General features: G+C 45.2%; 1 protein-coding gene across 1 annotated transcript in view; it reads right to left on the bottom strand.

Moving 5' to 3' along the window:
- The window catches only part of ANAPC4 (anaphase promoting complex subunit 4), a 355563-nt gene that overhangs the window by 35000 nt on the left and 294287 nt on the right, over positions 1-26276 (bottom strand). The window contains exon 26 of the mRNA XM_078678375.1: positions 11258-11428. Within this exon, the coding sequence (XP_078534501.1) occupies positions 11258-11428 (171 nt within the window). The remainder of the gene's footprint in view (positions 1-11257; positions 11429-26276) is intronic.

Here is a 26276-nt window from a genome sequence, read left to right as displayed (position 1 = left end):
CTCTTGCACTAATCGTTGCAGAGGTGATCTGTGGAGAGGGCTGGTATATTCCTCTTCTCGTCGTGATACTCCTGTAGGATTTTTGCTCCAGTGATGAAGGGGAAGGAGCCATCTTGAAGATAAGTGAACAGAATTGGAGGCCCCCTGTGATGTGAAGGTGATCTTTGTTGCGACCTTTCTGAATGCCGCTCTGAGGATACAGATGGCGAATGTTCTTGTGAAGGGCGTCTCGAGGAGTGAGAGGAAGAGTGCCGTGATGTTGATTCTGCCACCAAAACCACAGCACCCTCTACAGACCTTACTGATGTGGGCCTTGACGTCGAGCGTATGACCTGCTCTGACGGAGCCTTTCTCGACGCGGACCAGGACCTCGTTCTCGACGTTAATTCCCGCCAGGCTTGGAACCGGTCTCAACGTCTATTCTCTGTTCCTCGATGTCGATTGTCTCGCCGCCGACGTTGGAGTATCTCTGTGTCTCGACGCTAAACATCGGCGAGCCGACGACGGCCGAGGACTTCTGCTCTTCGACGCGGATCGTCGCCGGGTTGACGACGGAGGAGGGCTTCTGATCCTCGATGCCGATCGTCGTCGAGATGACGACGGCAGAGGGTTTCTGATACTGTCGCAGATCGTCGCCGAGTTGACGATGGCGGAGGACTCTTCGACGCCAAAGGGACCTTCGACGTCGAACGCTGAGATGATGACGGCGGTGGACTTCTGTCCCTCGTCGCCTGGTTGACGACAGCGGAGGGCTTCTGATCCTCGATGCCAATCGTCGCCTAGATGATGACGGCGGAGGGCTCCTGATCCTCGACGCCGATCGTCGCCGGGTTTTACGACGGCGGAGGACTTCTGATCCTCAAAGCCGATCGTCGCAGAGTTGACGACGGCGGAGGGCTTCTGCTCCTCGACGCCGATCATCATCGGGTTAACGATGGCGGAGGTTCACGATTCTTCGACGTCGAATGTACTGACGTACTTGAATGTTGGTGTTCTCTCGACAGCGAGCCCGCCGTGGACGGTCTTCTTTTGGACATATGACCCACCGGTGGTAGCTTTTTCAGCGCCGAGCCCGACACTAAAGAGGAAGAGTGATGAATCCTGCTCCGAGAAGGAGATCTAGCCCTTTCGGAGCCCTTCCTCACCGGTGACCTGCCTCTGGAAGAAGTTTTCTCTTTTTCTGCCAGTCCAAAAAAACGTGTTCTTTCTGTCTTTCAGAGTCCTCTTAGATAAAGACTGGCAATGAGGGCAAGTCTTGGGAACATGGTCCTTGGGTAGACAAAGTATACAGAAGAAGAGCAGGGGTAAAAAAGAGATGGCATATATGAGTGGAAAAAGTGCCATATCCTGTCAAAAAAAGACAGAACCTTACTTCCTAAGATGTAAAACGTCGAAGTAAGGCACAATTTCCCAGAAAAAGTGAAGATTATTTCTGACAAAAATCAGAAAGAAGTGGAGCTGTGTAACCAGGGTCCTTCCTGAAGGAGCCGGAAAGAACAACTGACCTGTCACCCCTGAGGCATGATGGAGAGCTGGGGGTCATGGCTGCCTTAAAGGCACGGTGCCAGTTTATTGCTATGTTGCTATGAGTTCGCTTTTCAGCCTTTTTGGGCTATGTTTTCTGCAACGCAGCCTGTGAGCTGTCAATGCTTTCAGTCCTATCTATGGGATTGTGCTAAGTGCTAAGCATTAAAACAGTTTCAAACATGCTTTGCTGTTGTTTTTTCCCTGGTTTTTGATGTATTGCTTATGATATACCCCAAACCAGCCTGGCTACTTGCTTGGAGCAGGTGAAGAGCTGGATGACGAAGTCATGCCTGAAGCTCAACGGGGATAAAACTGAGCTCATGCTTCTTGGCCCCTCAGCTCCCTCCACCTTGGAGCTGTCATGGCCTACTAGTTTAGGTGCACCTCCCACACCGAAAGAAAATATAAAAAGTCTTGGGGTGTGGCTGGACAAATCCCTGACCTTCAATACACAAGCAACTAAATTGTCAGCGACTTGCTTTGGTCTCATCAGGATGATGAAAAAAATCCTCCCGCTTCTACCTTTTGACGCCAAGCAGGTCGTTTTTCAGGGCCTAATCCAGTCCCGCATTGACTTCAGTAACGCCCTGTACCTAGGGGCGCATGAATACTGCCTGCAAAAATTGCAGCGGATCCAGAACTGTGCAGCACGCACACTCCTTGGAATCCCACGCAGAACTCCGATAGAGGCTGGGCTGAGAGCTCTACACTGGCTCCCTGTCAGAGAAAGAATTAAGTTCAAATCCATGTGTATCACCCATCAAGCTTACTGGAAAGTTGGCCCAACAATCAGCCATTCTCTGATCACCCCTTACTATCCAAAGAAAGAGCTTCGCTCCTCCCATGCCTTTTTGGCAGCAGTTCCCCAGATCCGGAGATCCAGGGCAGGAGGCCGGTCTTTTTCCTACAATGCGTCCAAGCTATGGAACTCACTCCCCCTAAATCTAAGTTCCAACCCTAACCTGCTGACCTTCCGAAGACAGCTCAATACCTTTCTTTTTAATTAACTAAGCCCACCCATGGACCGATTCACCGGATGGCTCAATCTAGTTCCTAGCGCCTGGACGCCTCAGGGCAGCTGCTGCGCTTAACAAAACCTCTTTTCATTTCATTTCATTTCATATACAGGGAAGTCCTTACAGAATTAGTCAGCTCATGGGTATGGAAAGCTGCATTTGCTTTTTTATTATATGGAGATACATATATGTTTATCAAATATAAGATTGTGTTTCCGGGGTCCCGAGCATGGGCGGGAATATTCATGTGCTTATGACTATGGATGAGGATCCCCTGGAAGAAAACGGCAGGTTCCTTGACTGTCCGGGCAAGGGGGAGAGGAGGCCTTGACAGTTTCATTTGTGTACCTTAGACACCGGGCTTTGTGTAGAACTAATTACCCTTCCGTTTCTGCAGGAGCCCCAGGCTAGAAAGGCACTGGAACTACTAATCATCAATGCATCTAGCAGATACTTGGTTATAACACTCTACTGTGCAATACAAACAGAGGTCCCAGTAGCCCGCTCATCCACTGTAAATATTAGCATCAATTATATCATACCCCTGAGTTTTGGCAGGCGTGGGAGAGTCGGACTCCTCACATCGTAGATGCAGAGCACTGGGATAAAGTATTTAGCCGAAATTTGCAAATGATCGAGGAGCTGCTGCAGGCATCCGTGAAAATGGAATGGTTTGGATGCACCATAGCACTGAGGAAGGACTCGCAGCAATTTGTTTCCATTGCTCTGCTTTTGTCAAAACATCAAGTGGCCTGCATCTGGAGCAGGGAGAATGATCCTACAGCAGAAAAATGACTAAAGGACATGGTTTACTGCAATGCCCCAATGGAACTATACTACTCTACGATACCAGTGGCCAGCAAGTACAGTGATATTTGGGGCCCGCTACAGATGTATTTGTAGAGTGAGTTAACCCAGGCTGCATAGGAGTGATGGTGATGGGAACCAGAATGAGGGATTGGCTTCTCTGCTCAGGTCTGTTTCTTGTAACTTATTGGCGTGTTCGAATCAGAGCTAGAATTGGCTTGCTGCTGTCTCCAGGGAAGGGGGGCACTTTAAAGCGAAAACCCATGAAGTATTGCACTCTGATGGTTTTGGTCAGGATCCCATTCTGTCGATATGTGCATTGGATATGATCTCATTGTCGTTTCCTTTTTAGGGCTCGCCTAGCGACGCATCACATGCGAGATCTATTGTTGCCGCTTTCTTGCCGAAGGGAGACAGAACATGTGACGCGCCCGGACAGGCGATGTGCACGTGCACGGCGCGCGCCCGGACAGGCGATGTGCAGGTGCACGGCGCGCCCGGACACGCGATGTGCACATGCACATCGCCTGTCTGGGCACGTAACATGTTCTGTCTCCCTTCGTTTCAGCACAACCCTCCTATCCTGCTCTTTCACAGCAACAGCTTGTTTCGATTCCTGCACAGAATTGAAGACTCGGGAGAGTCATATCGCCCCTTTCCTCCCTCAAGACTTGGAATAATTAGCCTATTAAACTTTGTGCATTTGCAGTTTATGCCATTGTGCTCTGTCATGGATTTGGCTTTTTTCTTTTTTTAAGGTATTTTTTAACCCAAACCAGGATGCAATGGGTTAAATTTGTGAAGTTAGGGAAAATCATATTGACATGCTCTCCTGGCGGTTAGTAGATGTGTTTCCCTATGCAATGCCTTTGCCGTATGCCAACTCTGAGGCAATAAATTGTGGTTTTCTAATGTCAGTGCTGTTGAATTGTGGAGTGATCTTTGCCCTATTGTAACAAATGTGCGAATACGGTTCCATAGCACTGTTGCTTTAAATAACACATTGGGTTACTTTTTATTTTCACTGGTATAGCATGAAAATACTTGCACAGAGGTCCTGCGTGGTCTGCAAAATGCTGAGGGTCAGAGCGGTGCAGTTTACACGCGCTTCTTAATTGCACAGAAGGCTGGGGCATAGCTGTGAGCTGCCTTGCAGGCCAAAAAGGCAGAGGGACAGGGGCAACCTGCAAAACAGTTTGCATTGAGTGGGTGAAGGGCTGCTGGCAGTGGCTTGACTGTCACCTCATGGAATGCGAAGAGGGCACTTTTTTTGTAACACCTGTCCCGCCCAATGACAACACCGCACCACCCTGGGGCAAGATAGCTGGGGGGCGAAACTTACAGAATCGGAGATGTGTGTGGGCAAATAGTCACTCCCAGCCCTAGGGCAAAACGAAGAGTTAATGTAAAAACTCGCCCTTCACGCATTTGAATTAAGGAGTCAATAGTTCCGAGGGAGATAATCTAATTCCCCCGCACTCTGTGTAAATGAAAGCTAAGTTAGGGGAGAAATATTCCTTTTTGCCCTTTGGCCCACACACTTTGACGTCAAATTATATAGTTCAAAGTTACACCCACAACAGTTTAGTTTTTCCCACAAAAGAGATATATTTTACTTGAAAAACCTCTGACTGCATGCTGTTGAAGACCCGGTGCTACAAGTTCATCACAAGATGAGACAGAAGAGAAATATAGATGGATCCTCAGCATCCCTAAATAGTGTCTCAGGAATGATTTGCATTGGGCATCAAGGCACCAGCCAAGCCACCAGAAAGACAAGAAGACCATCCTTTAAAGAACTCTTTTGGAACATCCAAGTCACAGAATGGCCATATCCCATTTGCATGAGAGTTAGTTACCAGTAGCCTGGACATGCCAAATCAAGACCATCAGAAGCCCTAATCACGCCCTCCCGCCCTCCAGCTGGGAGCAATTTTCACATTACATCCTTGAATAAGTGAACTGACCAGCACAATAAACTAAGGAACTATTGGCAAATAGACAACATCTTTTAAGGGGGTTATCATGAAACAAATTTGCTGCCTGAATAACTGCTATGACCATCCTCCGTTTAGCACTTTGAAGTGGGTACAAGGGTATGTATTATTTCTCTACCAAATTCCTAACTGATGAAAGAAATAATAAAGAAAGAACGGCAGCAGTGAAAGCTGTATAACTTTCGAAACGTCACATACTGATGAATTTCCCTTAATGTTCCATCACTTTAAAATCTGTATGACCACCGTTTGAGCACCCCATCACCTTAAACAAGCATTTGCAATGCAATAGGTCTCACATTTGCAAGAGTTTGAGCTATTGGCATTACAAATGACAATGCCTTTTATTTGTGTTCGTTTTTAAAACAGACAAAAGCCATTGTCATTTACAATGTCAATAGCTTAAACTCTTGCAAATGCGACACCTATTGCATTGCAAATGCTTGTTGTTTCTTTCCATTTGTTATGCTTTTTACATAGTGATGTTCTGGATTTCACAATATGGCATACTTGCAATTTTGAATAAAATAAACGTTAAAAAAACAAAACTATTGCAACCGGAAGTTTAAATGGTGGGCAGCGCTTGATTCTCATAACTGACAAGATCTCTTCTGAAATCAGTAGTCAATTGAAGTGCAAAGTATGGTCGACCATGTAGCAAAGCAGAGGTCACTGTGGGCAGGATCTGTGGGGCACAACATGTCCATACTTTTTAAAGTTGAAAAAACTGTTACAACCATTCTGGAACAGTTAATTTCAACAGTTAGGATGCCCCAACTGAAATGGACGGAAGGGAATCTCCTGGGCTGTGGAGCTGAGGAACAGCTAGCTAACAAGAAATTAGCTTTCTTACCAGGGTAACTGCAGCCTCAAAGAAATGTAAATATATCCTTCTGATTAATCTGCAAATATAAAGGCTACTGGGAAGCCAGCATTGGCTATAACTGATGAAGGTATGTGCAGTCTGATTGTGTTACTAAAATCTAGATTTTCCAAATATTTTTTATCTTATAACTACTTTTTTGGACATTTTGTGAACTGCCTGTTTTATACTGACTTGCATATTCATAGTGCTTTCTGTCACAAGCTGCATCTTCGTAGCACTAAATATCCACAAGTCACTCTTTCCCACTGCCTCAACCAAGATTCAGTTCTGTGGTTCTCTTGTTACTCACACAAACAGCCATCTGCAGTGATCACATAACCAATAGAGATTTCATAAGGTATAATAGTGAGTTTCTTACTTATTAGTTTTATATGCAGTTACCTGAAGATGGAAGTCCAACAAAAAGGTTACAGAATAGGTTGTTCTTTTTAGCCACGCCTTTGGCCACACCCTCACTGACACCACACCCATTGCACTCAGGATCATAGTTCCCATACAATTTTAATGTACTTGACTGCTGGGCTGAGTGAGGAACTGGGTAAATACCAAGGCTGCAGACTGATGCGAAGCCACAAGGAGAATCTGGATTACTTTACACAATAAGTAATAGAATCTGCTGGGCCTCCTCCAAGCATGAGAGAAAAAGCACATTCATGTACTTGACTATTTTGAAGTAGATCCAACACAGCTTAACTTGTGTGGCAGTGGAAAGAGAAACCGGCAAACTATGTCAACACAAAAACCCAGACAGAAACAGCTTGGTCAAACCCACGGTTATCAAGCAGTGCAGTCTTGTTTTAGCTCTACAGTTTGTACTACCAAACAAAACAATTTTCTGGCAGTAACCTTGACACACACATTCTCTCCAAAGGCCATTGATATATGTTAACCTAGTTTCTACCAGTTTATCATCATCCTTTATTCGTTTGCAACAGTTTTAATAGTTTCACTTCCATTTTAAGGAGGTCGAGGAGACCATAGAGTAAATATAATTAGAGAAATGAGAGGGATAACTTCTTATACACAGCCAATCCAAGGCAGCTCTTTGTCAACAATTATTTTCCAGAGACGCAAAGCAAAAAAGCATTATGGTATTCACATTAAAACGGAGATTTAACTTCAAAACTAACACTGCTTCGGATTATATTTTACTCTGGTCATTCCCAGTCTGCAGAGTCAAATAAGCGGTTTTGGGAGCACTAGAGGCCAGTTTCCTCACCTCTGATTACTCAGGGAGATTTTGATGACCAGAGCCTCTGCTGCCAACAATTCGGTTCAGCTCAGAGACCTTGATTATGCCTCTCAGAATATATCTGTGCCATGGCAGATGCTAGCATTATCAGTCACAGCTGCAGGTCAAATTGTTCCTTATTGTAGTAGGCAGAATCTCACAGGGTTGCACTACAGGATCCACTGGTGCAGTCAACTGCGTCACCTTTTACATGAGAGATGGAAGTGTGGACAGTACTTCACTGCTCTTCATAACTATTCAAGCCCAAATCCAAGTATGTACTCCAATAGACAGATCAACTGAGTTTCTGAGGGGCGACAGGTAACACTGCCTCCCTGAAGGTCTTAGAATATCCCTTCGGGAAACATGCAGCAATGGAGCCCAAAACACTGATGTACACAACATCTCAAATATGGGATATGGTTTTTGATTGTTAACAGGTGACCACTACAATTCACATCAGCAGTTGGTGATGCAAACATGGAATTATGTAAGGAGTTGGAGGAAGGTAATTGCCAGCAGTTAGTTTCAGAGTCTTATTGTCTCAACAAAGTAGGTCTTCTCACCAATGCATGCTTTCTTAAAGGGTGGAACAGGCAGAAGAGGTGGCTATCTTGGGTGGAGAGTCCTCTTTACACATATCACATATCACCAATGTTCCACTTACATGCAGCTTGAGGGAGGAGACATTGACAATTTATACCGAGTTAGCAGCTTTTAGGGCTAGAGTGATGCAGTAGTAGTTTTTATGTACATTCTGTATTTCCCATAGTCTTCGTATTAAGAGAAGAGGGGCTCCACAGTAACGTCAAATGGCATTGTCCAGGTGTGACTGCATGATTACACCTCATAGGCGTTCCAAGTTCCTGTTAACAGAGGGTAGTAGGCAAATTATTTTATTTCCCATAGGCGCAGAGGTGAGTTCCAGATATTAGATCATAATCCACTGGTCTACACCTCAGATTTTCTTGCCAAGGGTACTGTTGTTTTAACTCTCTATCCAAAGGGGTTTGAAGGAATTGCACTAGAATTGACTTCTTGATTTCCAAAGTAGGTAATTAGAAATCTAGCACTTATGCTGATCTTCACACTACTACAGCAAAAGAGGGGCTTCATTCAGTTGGTAGCCCAAGTGACAAGTCATGCTCTCTCTTTGGTGAGGTATCTAGTTCACTGCCATTTTGCAAGTCAAAGTACAGCCCTCCATCAGTACAATGAGGGGGGAGAGGGGGCAGAATGTCTGCCTAATCATCAGCGTATTGAGGGTCCTTAGGAGTGTAATTGACTGCATTGGAATCTAAGAGGTTCTATAATCTCTGTTAGTACTGGCACTGAGGGAGAGGATGAGGGTCTGGCCGTAAAACCACTGGTTGCGCCTTAGTTCTTTCATAGACCTGGCAACCAATGTGTGTTTGTGGTCAGAGACTGGAGTCTCAATTGGATCCGGTACTAGCACCAGTGGAGTTGATATTGCCATGAGTACAGAAGGAATTGGTGCAGATCTGGGGCCGGAAAGGGAGTCTGGACTGGCTTTGATACAGGTCAGGAACGGAGTCTGAGGGGACAGTCAGCATCGTGCACACCGGGTTAAGTCCATTTAGATGCCCATTCGACTACTTGAGGCTTAAAGGCAAGCCCGATGGAGCTGATAGCATCTGGAAAATTTTGCAGCATTGCCCCAATATTCTGCAGGGTAGTCACCAGCCGGGAAACACTTTGTGCATCAACCTTGCAAAATCTCACAAGAGCTCAAGTGGCAGGATGTGGTTGAGTCTTACTTGGCTTTCTTGTGCTTGTGGCACATTTTCAACTTGGACTCACTTAAGAGTTTGAGGACTTCATGTGAGACCAACCTTGGGACCGTGAACGGCCAAGTGACTTCAAGCAAGAGCAAGACATATGTTTCAAATGCTGCCTTGAGGGTGGACTTATTGCATGGCTTTGATTTGTGACCGGAACCCAAGCACCATAGGCAAACATTGTGTGGGTCTGAACCCAACATCTGCTTCCTGCATCCACAGTACAGCTTAAATTGTTTTGTTTAAACGGGCAATATCTGCACTGGCACACTGTCTGATTCATTTTGGAGTCATTAGAAAACCAATAAAGTCGAAGCTCGGATCTGCGTCGAAGCGCACCGAAAGAAAGGAACTAAGGTCAGAACACAGGAGTAGTTAGTTATATGAGAGTCTGATACATCACTTCTGGAGCAGTATGAAGTCATCACAGAGCCATTTGGTGATATGTACTGCCATTTGGGAACCACTTAAGAAAAATCTCTGTATCAGGCCTAGGAACACACTAAGGATCAGGATTCTGCAGACAAAAGTATACATCAGAAATAAATTGTATGGATGTTCTGTCTGATTTTTCTCTTCCTCATCTAGCCGCCCTATTATTTACCAATTCATTAGCACCTGGAGAGTTGTGTTTCGCCTTCTCTACTGGACTTTCCTCCGTTTCTGAATGGTCTCTCATTTCTGCTTAAACACACTGACCCTTGTTCATCAGGACAACATTGTCCTCCAGGCCTGCATTTAATAATTAGTTGTTTATCTTCTTAAAGTCTTACTATTGTTCATCTTTAATTTACCGCCAAATTCAATGGAATCCCCCTTTGTGCTGCCTGAACTGCTTTGGGCCCTCCATTTCCAGCTCTTAGAATGCATCCATTGTGGTTTCTTGGATTGCAACTCTCCAGCATTTATCTATCACTAACAAATAAAAGGCTCTAATGTGGAAGGAAATCTGCTACCAGATGAAGCAACAATAGTGAACATTACCTCCAAGATTATAGGTCTTAAGTACAAAGAATGACCTTAAAAACCTTGCAAGAACATTATGTTTCACAATTACACTAGAGTTTACACAGTAATACACAAGAAATGAGAAGAGCCAGTGTTCTGGAACCTACTTCTCAGAGCAGTTTAAGGAACTGAAGTTCTTGGTTGTGTGAAAGGGACAGAGCAGCTTTACCTCTATGTAAGGTGGTGTGTCTACGGGAACAGATTCCTTTCTCTTGCTTCTCTTTTAACAGTAACAAAACAAAAAGGGTGTGTACAGCAAAGCTGCTATATGTGAGTCTAACTACATTTTCTAGTGTTTTAATGTATTTTTATATTAGAAAATAACAAAATGGAAAGAAAAAGCTTGTAAATTAGCATTATATCTTCATAGATAAAAATATGTATTCCTCAACGTTGTAACAGTGCTAGGGGACCCACATTAGCTCAGATACCCGGATAGTGAATGTTCATGAATATGAATGAATATTCCATGTCGGAGAACCTGACCAGTAAAAGAGACCAATTAGTTCTCTCAATTACTCATGCACTAAACATCTGTTATTCAGTGCTGAAATACCCTTCTTGCTGAACGTGCGCTTTACAAATGCACAGTATGTAATGCAAGTTCAAGGTATGAGCGAGGTTGAGACCACATGACTTCAAAGAGCAAACTTTAAAGTCCTCCCTTAGGGTATGGGTGTGTGAATCTGTTATCAATGCCATTCCTGCAAGAACATCTGAAAAAAGAGCTGCACATATGGGTGAACTTGTGGTTAGACAGGGATTATTATCTTATGATCTCTACCAACAAACTGCAATATGCCAATATAGCTAAAGCACTTGTCACAAGCCTCCACTTAAGAAGGGGTGTAGACGCACACAAAAAACGTTTGACAATGAATTAAAATAAGTGTTAAAAAAGCAAACTGAAAACAAATGGGAGACAACAGCTTATCATTACAGCTCTCATTACATACAATTTTGATTGGGAATATTAATCGTTGTACCTTTGATTTGAATCCAAGTTAAACTCCTTTTCTGCGTCTTTCTGGATGTATACTGAAGATAAACTTAGCTGAGAAAGAATTCGGTCTTTTCCTTCTTGCTCAGCACTGTCCTTAAGAACTACTGTTATGGTTTCATCATCGTAGAAGTGAGCATCCAAACAACAGTAAAAACTGAACACAGATAAAAAGGATTAATGAGTAATGAAATGCAAAACAATTATTGTAGCAGCACAAAATCTTTATGTGAAACATTAAAGTGTAAATTGAGAAGTTAAAATAAATTGTAGGTCTTTCAGAGCCATTCACACACCCACATCTAAGTCATATTTATAAAGGTTTACCATGATGTTTTTTAAACGTATCTACCTTTTATAAGGTGTATTTATTTGTTAGTGGCAGCACCTGGACTCTCAATTGAATCTTTCAGCAAACCCTCCTACAAAGCGTGGCAAGGCATCACAAGGTCTGATGTGGTTGGGGTGAGCGGGAAGGATTTGTTTTGCTTCAGCACCTGTTGGACTTGGTACTTTCTGCAAGGTCATACTTTTTGCCTTCACTCTCCCGTTTGCTGAACCGTTTTGTTTTGGCTTTTAGAACTCTTTGCTCTCTCCCTAAAACATGGTAGAAGAATTCGCTTGTAGCCAATTGGCATATTTATTTTACTTGTAAATCCCTAGTAAAGTGGCTCTACCTGTGCCCAGGGCATGTATACTAAATGCTAATAGTGATCCTGCAGCACTGATTTTGCCACCCACCTAAGTAGCCTTTTAAACATGCCTCAGGTCTGCCATTGCAGCCTGTGTGTTAAGTTTTAAACTGCCTGTTCAACCTGGCAAAACAAACGTTTTGCCAGGCCCAAACCTTCCTTTTTAATACATATCACTCCCAGAGTAGGCCCTGGACATTGCATTTAAAAGTAAGACATGAACTTTTCAATTTTACATGTTATGGTAGCAAAAAACCCTATAATTCCTTTTTCATTACTGCAAGTTGACCGGTATGCGAAGGAGGCACTACAGGTTCAGAGCAGGCTCTGCCCAGAAATGCTGGCCAACCCCCTGCCACCTCTCAACCTTGAGGCAAAAACTTGCTAAAACTAGCATGTTCTTGAGAAGGGAATCCCTCTCTCACACATAGATAAACACCTTAGGGCGTGTAGACACATAGTCTGTACCACACACTCACTAGTTTAATTGCACTCACATTTTTAGGTCCTGAAGAAAGCCAGCATAGATATAAGGCACTGGCTGAAACATGTTGACCCATAGGATGTGGGAGGTCGTAACTCGCCTCTAACATCCAACAGCCTTATTTTTAACCGCTGACGGAGGCCCAGGTATTAAAGTCTAATTTACCCTCGGGTACTGGGACCTCCGCCTAGCCGTTTTAAAATTTCACTTTCATAACACTCTTCACTGCACACTCAGCAAAATACCTGCTCCGCTGTAATCAGGCGTCGAAGCACACCCGGGACACGCTAGGTGTCACTGGGTGGGGCCCGATGATGAAGCATGCCACCAACTAGGTTGGTGGGTGAGGGCTTTCTGAACACACTCACCAGGTGTTCTCACTCCATGACAAAACATACATGAGTCTCTTTATTTATTTATTTTCTTAATTATGAGCTAGTCGTCTTTTGATTAAAATCATATATGATCTCGGGGATAAGGACTAGCTATCTGGTCCTCTCTCTCTCTCTTGATTACGCATTAAGTTTTAAACTGCCTGTTCAACCTGGCAAAACAAACGTTTTGCCAGGCCCAAACCTTCCTTTTCAATACATATCACTCCCAGAGTAGGCCCTGGACATTGCATTTAAAAGTAAGACATGAACTTTTCAATTTTACATGTTATGGTAGCAAAAAACCCTACAATTCCTTCTTCATTACTGCAAGGCCCATAGGTTATCATTGGAGTTACCGTATTACAATGAAGCAGTGATAATTCCAGAATGGGAGCTGCTCATGTTTGGTGTCTTTGGAATATTATTGAAAACGTCTCTCCTATAGTGAAGTCTGATTTTACATTTGAATTTTGAAAATGCCACTTTTAGGAAGTTGTCATTGTCCTGCCTTAGCCATTAAGTGCCTGCAGCCTGTCACATGGGCACATGCCTGGGAGGACCTGACAGTTGGGCTTTTTGTATTCCTCCTGGACAGCCACACACAATAGATCGCTTAGGTGTGCCTGGATTGGCCATTGCTGTCAGGATGGAGGGCGAAGCTAGGCACAGCCCCATTTACACTTGAATAGGCTGTGTCCCATCTCCATACAAAGGGATTCATACCCCTTGTAGTTACAATGGAGCCACGAAAGGGAACGCAAGATGCCCGGGAACATCAAAGGGAAAGCTCTAGAAGTTTCTCACATTTCAAAGGAAGGCCCAAGTATAACTATTGGACTCTAGATACCAAATCTTCAGAACCTGTGGATACTCCGCCAGGAAGGACTGCTGTGCTGCTGAAAGCCTTGTCACTCTGCTGCTCTGAAGGACTGCTGCCATTCTGTGCTGACCTGCTGCCCTCTTGCTTTGCCTAGGAGAGAAGGACTGGACCTGCATCTGCTATACCCGGGACCCCAAAGTGACCCCAAGGGCTACTTGGCTGGCCTCCTGACTAGAGCCTTCAGGACAGAAGGCTCCACAATCGTGAACCCAGCACCAGGACTCCACCACCTGTGAGTCCTACCCTGCAGAGGGACACCACCCCAGTCTTGGAACCTTGGAAGTGGCCTTGAAGGTTCTAAGCTGGCAGAACAGACATCTCCTCTGCGGCACCATCCCAGAACTGATACATCACCTCTGTCGTGGAGGGTTCCCCAGATGCAAGGATCTGCATTGACCTCACAGCCTGCCTCTGAACTGGGGCCTGTGTAAAGCTCTCCCGCTTCAGGCCCTCACTTCCCTAATTTCTTGTTGATGGCAGGCTCAACGGTGACTCAGTTTCTTACATCGCAACCTTGCATCGATTCCGAAACTGGCACATTTCCTCGACTGTGCCATACATCATCGACAACAGACTTCGCATCACAAGCCCTCTTTAACAGCGACGCAAAACTTCCCATCACTGCACTCATGTTCAGCGGGCCTAACTGGGCCACTGAGGCCAGCCGGTGCTCTATCACAGTCTGCCTGAAATTGTAACTTTGTACGAGTTTGAAAGTTGCACATATACTTTACACATTGCCTACAGGCTAAGCCTAACTGCCCGGAGCCAATCTTCCAGAGGATTGAGCACAGGTTCATTTGGGGTTTGCTTGTCACTTCACCCTGACAAGGATTGTGGTTGCTGCCCGAGTCAGGTTTCACTCCCTCCCCCCTGAACCCCTCACCCCCACCAACCAGTAACCCAATTTCTTACAGGACTGAAACTATGGAATGCTATACTGAATAATATTCATACAAATATGAAAACTAATTCATTGCCCAAGCTGGCAATTTGTTCAGAAAGCCTAATTAAAATGTATCTATGTTGTATGAACCTTCAACACAATAACCCAATGTGTAGGTCTGTTCTGTGAGCTTAAATAGCAAGTTACTTACCTTCAGTAAAGCCTTTTTTCTGGTAAAGAATTTATCTAACCATAGATTCCTTACCTTAGAATATTCCCTAGGCGACTGACTGGACCCAGGAAATCTTGAGCAGTATCTCTGCGTGCTGACAGATAGCACAGACTGGTTTGCATCTATGTCGTCCACGCCGGATGTGACGTGCATGGGATGCTTATATAGGCACAAGCCTGGCAAGGTGACATCAGTTTCTTTTGTGACACATTCTGCTCTCACAGACGAAAGCCACATCAGAACAGGTTACCAGTGTGCTGTGTCCAAGAGGACCTTCCATCTGAGGAAGTGCAGTTCGCAGAATGGGAAAGAAAGAAGGATGGTAAGGAATCTGTAGTTAGGTCGAGTGTCTACCAGAACAGCATTACCAATGGTCAGTAGCTTTCTCTTCTCCAAGAGAATTCTAACTGCAGATTAGAATAGATATCACAGCAATAACGTCCTCGGTGGAGGGGCTGCAAACAGACAATCTAAGAAGTCCTGCAGGATCGAGAGGGCAAAGTGCTCTTCTCAACTGACCTGTACTTCCAGATGGTAGTGCTTCATGAAGGTAGGAAGTGGTGTCTATACAGCTGCCTGGCAAATATAAAGGACAGGAATCCTGCACATTAACACAGTAGTCGCAGCCTTGGCTCAGTTGCAGTCAGCCTTCAAGTCGTCTGGCGGTTTCTAATGCGTAGTAGATCTTTATGAAGAGTATAAACCATAGAAGAGATGTTCCTCTTTTGCCATTCTTTACTCCAGCAAATCCAATTACTTTTGTAGGAAGCATATTATTCCTATTATGCACGTCATGTGCAGGGGACTTAAGATATGATGTGAAGAATCCTCATGCATAATAAATGAGGCTAGTTTCAAGGAAACCAATCAATATTTAATCAGCACATAACTGGGTAAAAGGTTATTGCTAGAACATCAGAGCAAGGTAGGACAAATGTAGGTAAAAGGTGCCTTCTCTACTTATGCCTAAGTTAAGAAACATAAAACTTTGCTAATGCGTAGCTGATCTTTATGCAGAGTATATATCATCGAAAAGATGTTCCTCTTTTTTATAGCTTTGCCCTTCTTTGCTTCAGCAAATCCACCTTATAAGGGTGAGGCGGAGCAAAGAACACCGGAAGGGTGATTGCTTGACTGATGTGGGAAGTGGTCACCACCTTGGGTAGAAAGGAGGCACATGTGCCGAGAAACAGTTTGTCCTGGAAGAATGTAGTACATAGTGGTGAACCGAGAGAGCGAGATCTCACTTATGCCACCAAGAAGACCATTTTGAGAGCCAGAAGCAGGGGAGGACAGCTTTGCATAGGCTTAAAAGGGGAACCCATAAGGAAGTTAAGAACCAGATTTAAGTCTCACTGGGACATAATGAAAGGAGAAGGCAAAAACGTGCTGCAAACTTTTCAGAAATAAGAGATAATATACAGGGACGGCTGATCTGCCCAAGAAAGCAGAGATAGCTGCCAAATAACCTCTACCAGTGCCAGGTCTTGACAGGGCAAAGAAAGTACAAACAGCAAACCTTCAGACAGATGTGCCTGAAGAGGGTCAATGCACTTTTCTGAGCACCAAGCCAAAAATCTGTGCCAAAGGCAGGTTTATACTGAATTTGTTAGGGGAGGTCTGACTGCCAGTATAACATCCACAACCTCAGAAGGAACTTCAAATGTGCAGGTTGGAGTGTAGTACCCGGAGCTGCTGCTGCAACCGGAGATCATCTCAAAGGGACAGCCTGATCAGAGGGTGGATGCTCAGGCCCAGAAGTTCCAGATACCTGTTAGACTTGGCTTTTTCCGCGGGTTCACCCCCAGACTTTTTGGCCTCCTTTTTTTGACCTTGTTTTTGTTGGTTTTATGACTATAGGCACTTTACCACTGCTATTCAGTGCAAAAGTGTATATGCTCTCCATGTAAATTGTGTTTATGATTTGGTGTTTCCATAATTGGCTTGTTTGATTTAATACAAAGTCTCTAGTACAGTGCACTGTGCGCGCCCAAGGCCTGTAAATCAAATGCTACTTGTATTTGTAACGGTACAAAAGGGGGTGGTGATGGACGGAGCATCTGAACCAATCAAACACTCACACCCAGTCAAAAGATCAGGGTTTAATCCATCACCGTTCTTTAGCCCACTCTGCCACCCCAGTTCAGACATGGCTATATGCAAATCAGTCTGACCCTGTGCCTCATGGGAACAGTCCCGCCCGAACTGCCAAGCCATGCCTTCCCTGGACCGGAAACAAGCTTCCGAGGACCGGTTTCTGGTATTGCAGCCGTCTTCAGCCCAGCTTGCTTGAATCCAGTGGCAGAGTGGGCTAAAGAACGGTGATGGATTAAACCCAGATCTTTTGACTGGGTGTGAGTGTTTGATTGATTCAGATGCTCCGTCCATCACCACCCCCTTTTGTACCACTTGTATTTGTAAAGCACGACATTCATCCCAGAGGGATATCACGGCGCTGAGGTATAGTGGTGCCGGGGGTCGGCCCTGATTTCAGATAAGGCGATAGTTTTTGGGGGAAAGGTGAGCTCTAAGTTTTTTCCTGAAGATGGAGTAGTCTTTGATAAGCCTAAGTTCTGCTGGAAGTCCGTTCCAGTGCAGTGCCGGGAGATACGAGACGGTGAGTCCCCCTGCCCTGGTCTTTTTTATCCTTTTAGTTTCAGCTAGCACTTGCTGATGTGACCATAGGCATCTGAGAGGGACGTAGAATCGGACTTTGTTCTGGAGAATCTTAGGGCCAGTGTGATCGAGTGCTTTGTGGGTATGCCCTAAGAGTTTAAATTGTGCTCTTTGACGCATGGGCAGCCAGTGAAGTTGTCTCAGGCAGTCTGTGGCCGAGCTGTATTTATCCTTGATGCACACCACTTTGGCTGCAGCGTTTTGTACTACTTGCAAGCGTTTGAAGAGGTAGTCTGGCATGCCTTGAGTGGAGTGGTGTGGCTCACTGGTTAGAGGCAGCAGACCCGGAAGCAGAGGACGGCCCGGGACCAGGGTTCAATTCCCGACGCGGCAGGGTCGTGGACCAGGGTCAGCGGTCTCGATAATTCTCGCTTCGGTGCCTACTCTAACCAGGGATCACACTCGGCAACTCTGGGCATTAGCTTGCCTCATCTCCACAACGGCCCCCACATACATCGGGGATGCCTGGTTTCACCTTGGAGATACCCAGCAGGGATCATCTCACAGGGAAAGCCAGGACGGGTTGCCCAGTGGTCTACAGCGCTGGGACGCCCCATTGCTGGGGTAGCCATGCGCTTTACAAAATAACCTAACATGCCCACGAGAAGGGCATTTCCATAGTCCAGCCTGCTGACAAGCATGGCCTGTGTGACAGCTCTCCTGCTTTCCAGGGGGATCCAAGGGAAGAGCCTTTTTCGAAGCTTTAGTGTAGCGAAGCTCTTTCCGCACAGTATTCGTACATGGTCCTGCATAGAAAGTTGGTTGTCGATGTGAACCCCTAAGTTTTTTGCACACTGCTTAGGTGCTGGAGCATCACCAAGTGAGTGGGGCCACCATGATGCGTCCCAAATATGATTGGCTCCACAAAGAAGCAGGATTTCGGATTTGTCTGCGTTAAGCTTTAAACAGTGATCCGCCATCCAGTTTGCCATTTCGGTGAAACAGTTATTGTGTTTGGTCCTAGTGTCCTCTTGCCCGTCTCCTATGGCTATTGTTAGTTAGAATGTGGCCCCTTATTAGGGAACTACTTTAAAATTGTATTTTCAAAAAAAGAACAATTGGATTTATTTGTCACCTGAATGAAGTTTGTATTAATTTTTATCTTTTTCACGAACCCCTCCACATCACTACCCCTTTCACTTTCCCTTTTCTCCTTTGTACTTGTGGGTACATTTATTCTTAAAAACGAAAAAAAAAATCTGAATATATATCATACAACCAGTAATAAGGTGTGTGAATAAAAACATTGTACTTTAGATTTGTTTCTTTTCTCCTTTTTTATGCTATATATTGTCTCTAATTTCTCTAACTTTTTCTCTTTCCCAGTCCGGGACCCCTATATTTCTAACAATGGCTCCACCAAGGAGCAGGATTTCGGATTTGTCTACGTTAAGCTTTAAACAGGGATCCGCCATCCATTTTGCCATTTCGGTGAGACAGTTATTGTGTTTGGTCCTAGTGTCCTCTTGCCCGTCTCCTATGGCTATTGTTAGTTGCGTGTCATCTGCATAAGAGAAAACTCCGAAGCCCCGCTTCGTCACAATTTTTGCCAGGGATGAGACATAGGCATTAAATAGAGTGGGGCTCAGGGATGCTCCCTGCGGGATGCCATAGCTCTAAATTGTTTAGCTTGATGAGAAGGCACCCAGTTGCACGGTTTGAGTTCTGCTGTTCAAAAACGAGCTAAGACATTGTAGGGCTTTACCGTGTATCCCTTTTCTGTGCAGATCTTCTAGCATCAGCTGGTGGGAGACAGTGTCGAATGCCGCCGACAGGCCTAAAAGGATCAGGGCCACTGCCTTACCCTGGTCTAGTAAAGCTCTTACGTTATCCAGGACAGCCAGGAGGGTTGCTTCTGTACTGTTAGTGGCCCTGAAGCCCGCTTGGGAGGGATCCAGCAGGAAATTGTCTTCTAGATAATTGGACAACTGTCCGTTGACCAGTTTCTCCATTATCTTGGAGAGGTATGGAAGTTGGGAAATTGGCCTATAGTTGGCTGGTTTGGTCACATCTGAGCCCGCCTTCTTCAGTAAAGGGCTCACTATGGCCTGTTTCCAAATCTCTGGGAAGACTGCGGTTTCTAGAGATTTGTTGAATAATTGCGTTATGAATGGGCTAAGGGTGGGTATGATCTGCCTAAAGATGAAATGTGGACAAGGGTCAAGGGGGGATCCCGATTTAACTTCTCCCATGGCTTTAACGACTTCCTCTTCAGTGAGCGGGGCAAAGATTTCCAACTGTGCATGGGCGTTGGGATGAGGGTCTATGCTTTCCCAGTTGTTGGGGTCAGCTGAGGCATTGGTATTGAATGACAAGTATATTATGCTTATTTTGTCCTTGAAGAAGTTAGCTCTCAGCCGATGGATGAAGGGTTTGGGACATGCAGGTTGGTTTGCATAATTGTCGTACAATTTTATATAGCTCCTTTACTGAGATGCTGTTTTTGTTTATTCTTTGTGCAAAATATGTCTTTTTGGCTTTCTTAATGGCATGATTATAGTTACGGATGTCTATTTTGTAGGATAGTTTGTCAGTATCTGATCTGGACATTCTGTTCCAATGCCTTGCATTTCGTTTTTAATGCCTTGAGTTCTAATGTGTACCATTTTGCCGTTATAATTATTTTCGTGAATTTAGATTTAATTTTGGGAGCACACAGATCCAGTGTCTTGGAGATCTCTGTTTCTAGATTTACTGCACTCCTGTCAGTGGGAAGGGTGCCTAAGGCCTCCAAATTATTGGGGGAGAAATGTAGCTGGAATGAGTCAGAGGTGACTAGTTTCCGGGATCTATATGCTCCATGCGTACGTATGGGAGCTCTAATTACAGGTAGGGTGAATGAAAAGGTGATCAGTGAGTGATCAGTCCATGTGACAAGTTTGATCCCCTCGACCATGGTGGACTCAATATTGGTGAATAATAAGTCCAGGGTGTGACCTGCATTGTGTGTGGGTCCTTTGATCCATTGTTTAAGTTGGAGGATCAGCATATCATTATCCAGGTGTGTGGCAACCGTGTTGTTGGGTTTTTCGAAGTGCACATTAAAATCCCCAACCACCATAAACATTTTATATTTTAGGCATGCAGGAAGTAGCTGAGTGAGTAGCTTTGTGCTACAGTCTGCTTGGTAGCCAGGTGGATTATAGATTACGGCTCCACCCAGTAAAATGTGATTTCCTTTGGAGACTTGAAATGGAAGTAGTTTATGCTCTCCGATCTGGGTTACTGTGATGGGGAGACAGTTAAGGCTATCTTTAAATAGGGTGGCGATTCCCCCTCCCTTCCGTCCCTGACTGTCTTGCCTTGGTATTTTGTATTCGGGGGGGGGGGGGAGAGGTGGAGGGGGGGGGGGGGGGGTTTGTAGGGCGCTTGCAATGTCGGGGCAGTAATTTCCGTCCAACCATGTTTCGGTAATAAAAACTAGGTCGGGATTTATCTCCTTGATGGTGTCCCAGATCTTGAATGAGTGCTTGGGTACTGACCTAGCATTGAAATATAAGCATATAAGGTTCGTCTGGTCGCCCATTTCTTTGTGTGGTTGTTCAACTCGTGCTAAACTGCACCATTTGCAGGTTATACAGGAGAATAGCCCTTCCAGGAATTCTGGAGACACTTTTATACATGCTGTGTGCGCGACAGGGGGAAGTCTGGTAAATGCCATAAGTGCGTCTCTTGTATAACTTAAAGGGCTCTTGGAGTCTTTGTTAGAAGGAGCAGGGGTCCTGGCCCTGGTCCCGGCCGGGCACAGACGGGCTTGCCTTAGGCGCTCGCTGCGCGCTTCTGCTGAGCACACATAGGCACATCGGTCTAAGTAGGAGGGCAGGCGGAAGCACTACTCTGCCCCCTCTTGACCAGAAGTGACCTGCGAGTGGATTGGAATCCGGTTACCACGCCCTCCACTCGAACAGTAATCAGCTGCGGGGACCGAGGCGGGAACCAGAAATCAAAGCGCTGTTTACACTGCAGCACTGGTTTTGGCACCCACACAAGTAGCTTTTCAAAGGTGTCCTAGCCCCTGCCACTGCAGTTTCTGTAGCAGTTTTTAACTGCCATATCGGCCTGGCAAGTGCACCCACTTGCCAGCCCCTTCCCTTCCCTTTTCTTTTCCTACATCTAAGTCACCACTAATGGAGGCCCAATGTAGCCCCAGTGCAGTGTATTTAAAAGGTAGAACATGTAGTGGTGTATTTGTTCATCTCCTAATAGTAAAATACTGTGTATTTCATTTTCACTGTTGAAAGGCGATCTCTCTCTCCCATAGGGTAACATGGGAGCTGCTTGGTAACGCTTTAACAAGGTAGCTTGCCAGTGGGAGCCGATAGAAAAATAGAGTTTAGTATGCCTTTACTCAGGATTTAAAAATACATCTTTTAGTAAAGATGATTTTTATATTGTGTTTTTGAAAACACCACTTTCAGAACATGGGTAGTTTCTTGTCTAACTATCCTGTGTGTCTCTGCCTTTTGTGTATTACCCGTCTGGGTTTTGAGTGACAGGAGAAGGGGATGGGCATTCACACTAGACAGGAGACAACCAGGGGACAGGGGGTGATGGGGGCAGGGGAAAGGTGTGTCCTGCCTTTCCTGGGTGACTCTTAGTCAGGCTGCATAGACCTGGCTGCATTTAGAGTAGCAGGAGAAGTTGTTGCTTGCACCTGAATGGACTGTGGCTGCCTCTCACAAAGCTGTCTCCACCTCCTGTGGTGAACCTCACCTGAGCAAAGGTAAACTGGTTTATGTGTGCCAAAGGAAGAACAATAGTTACTTACCTGTAATCTGCGGTTCTCCAGTATTGGTGTCTTTCATAGATTCACATGCCTGAATCATTCCCGGTCATCTGAGTGGGAGTCCCACGGTATATAAAAAAGCAATAAATGTGCCCATAATAACGAAAAACCTTGGTAACATGAAAACCAGGAAGTAAAATAGCCCAAAGCTACCAAGAAAAAGTTCCACATCTATGACTATCATAGTCATTATACATAGTCCAAACCACAGCCAATCAGGCGACAGCACCCACCAGAATGTTCTCCTCAGAGGCTCAGGCTTTCAGATTTTCTCGCACAAGAGTGTAACCAAGAGATAAGAGCATAAACCAGCCTCTGAGGGGAGGTGGGCGGGTTGCATGTGAATCTATGAAAGACACCAATACTGGAGAACCAGAGATTACAGGTAACTATTGTTCTTCTCCATTATTGGGGTGTCTTTCATAGATTCACATGCCTGAATCAGAGTAGATAGCAGTACCCAAATAATGCTTGGAAGACGCTATTTGTGACATAAATCTGCTTAAGAAAGCATATGTAATCACATACTAGAAATGCTAATATGCATAAATACATGAAAATTTGCAATCACATGAGCATGTACTCAATATTAGACAAGATAATAAGCATCTGAGCAGCAGTACAGAGGGGGAGGGAAACAGAGGCTCACCTTATTTGAAAAGATTGCGGAGAACCGCCTGCCCCACTGATGTATCAGCATTGCTGGCAGCTTCCAAACAGTAATGCTTGGTGAAAGTGTGTCTGCTGGACCAAGTTGCTGCTCAGCAGATTTGCTGAAGAGGAACACCAGCGAAAAGAGCAGTCGAAGAAGAGACCGCCCTCGTAGAGTGCGCTCTTGGAGTTGTCTGCAAAGGTCTTCCAGCTTGTTGATGGCAAAAGTCAATAGCGGCAAAAATCCATCTAGCTATGGTCTGTTTAGACACCACCTGTCCTTGCCGCATTCTTCAGTAGGCAACAAACAATTGATCGGATTTACGAATGGCAGAGGTCCTTTGTAAATAGAACTTAAGACATCTATTAATGTCAAGGGTATGCAATGCCCTTTCCGCAGGGGATTGCGGGTTAGGAAATAATGTTTTTAAGATGACTGGTTTGTTCAGGTGAAAATCCAAAGGCACCTTGGGCATAAATTTGGGATTTGTGCGTTGCATTACAGAATTGGACGTGAATTGCAAGAAAGGTGCATTTACAGTGAAAGCCTGGATGTCACTGACTCTTCTTGTCGAAGTCAATACTAGCAGCAGAGAAACAAACTTATTTGGATCGCACTCTGATAGGAGGAGAAGTTCGGTGAACAAGAATTGGCGAGGCCACCTGGGAGCGATGAGAATTAGACACGAAGGTTCTCTCTTCATCTTCCGGAGAACCCTGGGAACCAACGGTATCGGAGGAAAGGCGTAAGCATATATTTGAGACCAGTTCATCGAAAACGCATTCCCCTGAGAATCCTTGTGGGGAAGCCAGCTTGCAAAGAATAGGCATTTGTTGTTCTTCTTGGCCGCAAAGAGGTCCAGATCGGGTTGACCCCACTGTTGGAAGACTCGATTCACCGTAGGTTGATGCAGTTCCCATTCGTGCGTGGACACTGTGGACCTGCTGAGGGAAATCGCCAGAACATTTGAAACTCCCGGCACGTGAACTGAGAAGAGATTGATCTTGTGCCGTATCGCCCAATCCCAGATTTCTTATGCTTCTTGAGAAAGAAGAGCCGATCTCGTTCCTCCCTGTTTGTTCAAGTAATGCATACTTGTAGTATTTTCTGTGCGAATCAGCACTGTGGCTCCTAGAATGATTGTCCGAAACGACTTCAGGGCTAAGAAGATGGCTCTTAGTTCTAGTAGATTGATATACCACTTCTGTTGTTGAGGGCTCCATTTTCCGCTGACCTTTAGCCCTTGAAGATGTGCTCCCCATTCCTCGAGGGACGCGTCTGTGGTGATTGTAAAATTCGGTGCGTCTTGAAGGAATGCACATCCCTTCTCTTCATTTCTTTTTTGAGTCCACCAGAGGAAGGCCTCTCGCATTCGAGGCGTGACTTGAATAAGAGCTTAGAATGATCCTGAGATCTGTAACCATTGCTGGTTGAGTTCTTCTTGTAGGGGCCTCATCCTGAGGCCGCAGTTGGGTATCAAGGGGATGCAAGAAGAGACCATTCACAGAAAGGACTTGAAATGTCGGACTGAAACTGACCTTTTTGATCTTAACTTGAGAGCCAGCTTGCAGATCCTTTGCTGTCTTTCGTCTGATACAAAGGCTTGAATTAATTGGGTGTCCAAAGTTGCTCCTAAGAACGTTTGCCTTTGCGAAGGAACAAGATGCGATTTGTCGAGGTTGGTGGAGAGACCCAGCGACTGAAACAGAGACAGACATCTTTGGACATGTGCATTTGCGTCTGAGAAAGAACTCGCCTTGATAAGGCAGTCGTCCAAGTAAGGAAATATTTGAATCCCTTCCAGACGGAGGTGCACTGCTACTGGAGTTAGGACCTTTGTAAATACCCTGGGTGCCGCTCGTAGTCCAAAGGGAAGGACTTCGAACTGGAAGTCCCTGTCAGCCACTCTGAAACGCAGGAATTTTCTGTGCCTGGGGAGAATGGGAACATGGAAGTACGCATCCTGAAGGTCAACGGTGAACATGTGATCCCCTGCCGACAAAAGTTGAAGAATTTCTTGAAGCGTTAACATCCGAAATAACAATTTGTTGTATTTGTTGAGGGATCGAAGATTTAGAATGGGACGCCATTCTCCAGATTTTTTCTTTATTAAGAAAAACCTTGAATTAAATCCTGTTCCTCTCTGCAATTGAGTGACTTTTTCGATCGCTCCTTTTTGTATCATCAAATTTATCCGGGAAAGCAGCTCTTTGAGATGAGCTAGAGGTGGGCCTTTTAGAGGGAAATTTGGAGGAAACTTTTCAAATTCTAGAGCATGGCCTTTGGATACAATGTCTAGGACCCACTTGTCCGATGTCATTGAGGACCAATTTGTATAAAATGTTGAGATTCTTCCTCCAACCTTTACATGGGGCTGCGGCAAAAGCGGTGGCAGGTGGCGATACTCATTGTTTCTTGTTTTAATCTTTTCTGCTGTAGGAAGGCTTCCTTTTGTTTTGAGAATAGGGAGTGTTGCGCTGGCCATGCCAGTTCCGGACCGGATGTGGCTAGTGCCTTGCCATCCGGCTATGTCATTGTCAGACAAGATAGAGACACTGGGAAAGGTGGCAGGATAGCGATTATTTTTAAGGCCACTCACTCCTGTCAATTGGAAGCCCTCCCATTCTCGGATTGCGAAGCCGCACTGTTTAAACTAGCGGTCTCCCCCAAATGACATTATCAGGAATGCTTATCTAACGTCCTCCTGATAAATCCACCCAGTGGCTATCATCGTTTGCTGAGCGAGTAGCCCCATATGCTCTGAAGTCAGCCAATTTCACCATCTTGGGGGATTTGAACCTCCATTTAGAAGACACTCAAAATAGCTTAAGTATAACGTTCTTATCCGACTGTGAGGCCATTAATCTAACATTACGTAACCAAGGTCCAACCCACCAGGCTGGTCATTTACTGGATCCTGTTATTTCTAAAATCTCGCTAGATTGTAATATCCCTGCTCTCCCCCTTGAGTGGTCCGACCACTTCGCTATTTACTTTAGCCTGGTCGCAGAGACTGCTAAGAAAGCGACTTTCTCTGGCGCCATGGGTAGCTATAGAGCCTGGACTAAGCTGAATATCCCCGCGTTCAACGCCTCATTATCTGCTAGCCGCCCAGATACTAAGCTATTGTGCACTTCTTTGAATCAGGAAGTATCCCACTGGCTGACCTCTAACATTAACCGCCATTTGACGTTATATTCCAGACGACCTATCTCACATCTTCCTCCAGCCCCATGGTTCACGGACGATTTGAAAACACTGAAGTCCAAATGAAAACACCAGGAGATATCTTGGAGAAAAACATATGCCCTAAGTGATAAACTGACATACCGATCAGCACTCA

Source organism: Lissotriton helveticus, chromosome 2_2 (assembly GCF_964261635.1).
Source record: "Lissotriton helveticus chromosome 2_2, aLisHel1.1, whole genome shotgun sequence".
NCBI classification, from domain to species: Eukaryota; Metazoa; Chordata; class Amphibia; order Caudata; family Salamandridae; genus Lissotriton; species Lissotriton helveticus.
Note: the sequence above shows the minus strand (reverse complement) of the source record. Positions and strands in the feature narration are given on the sequence as shown.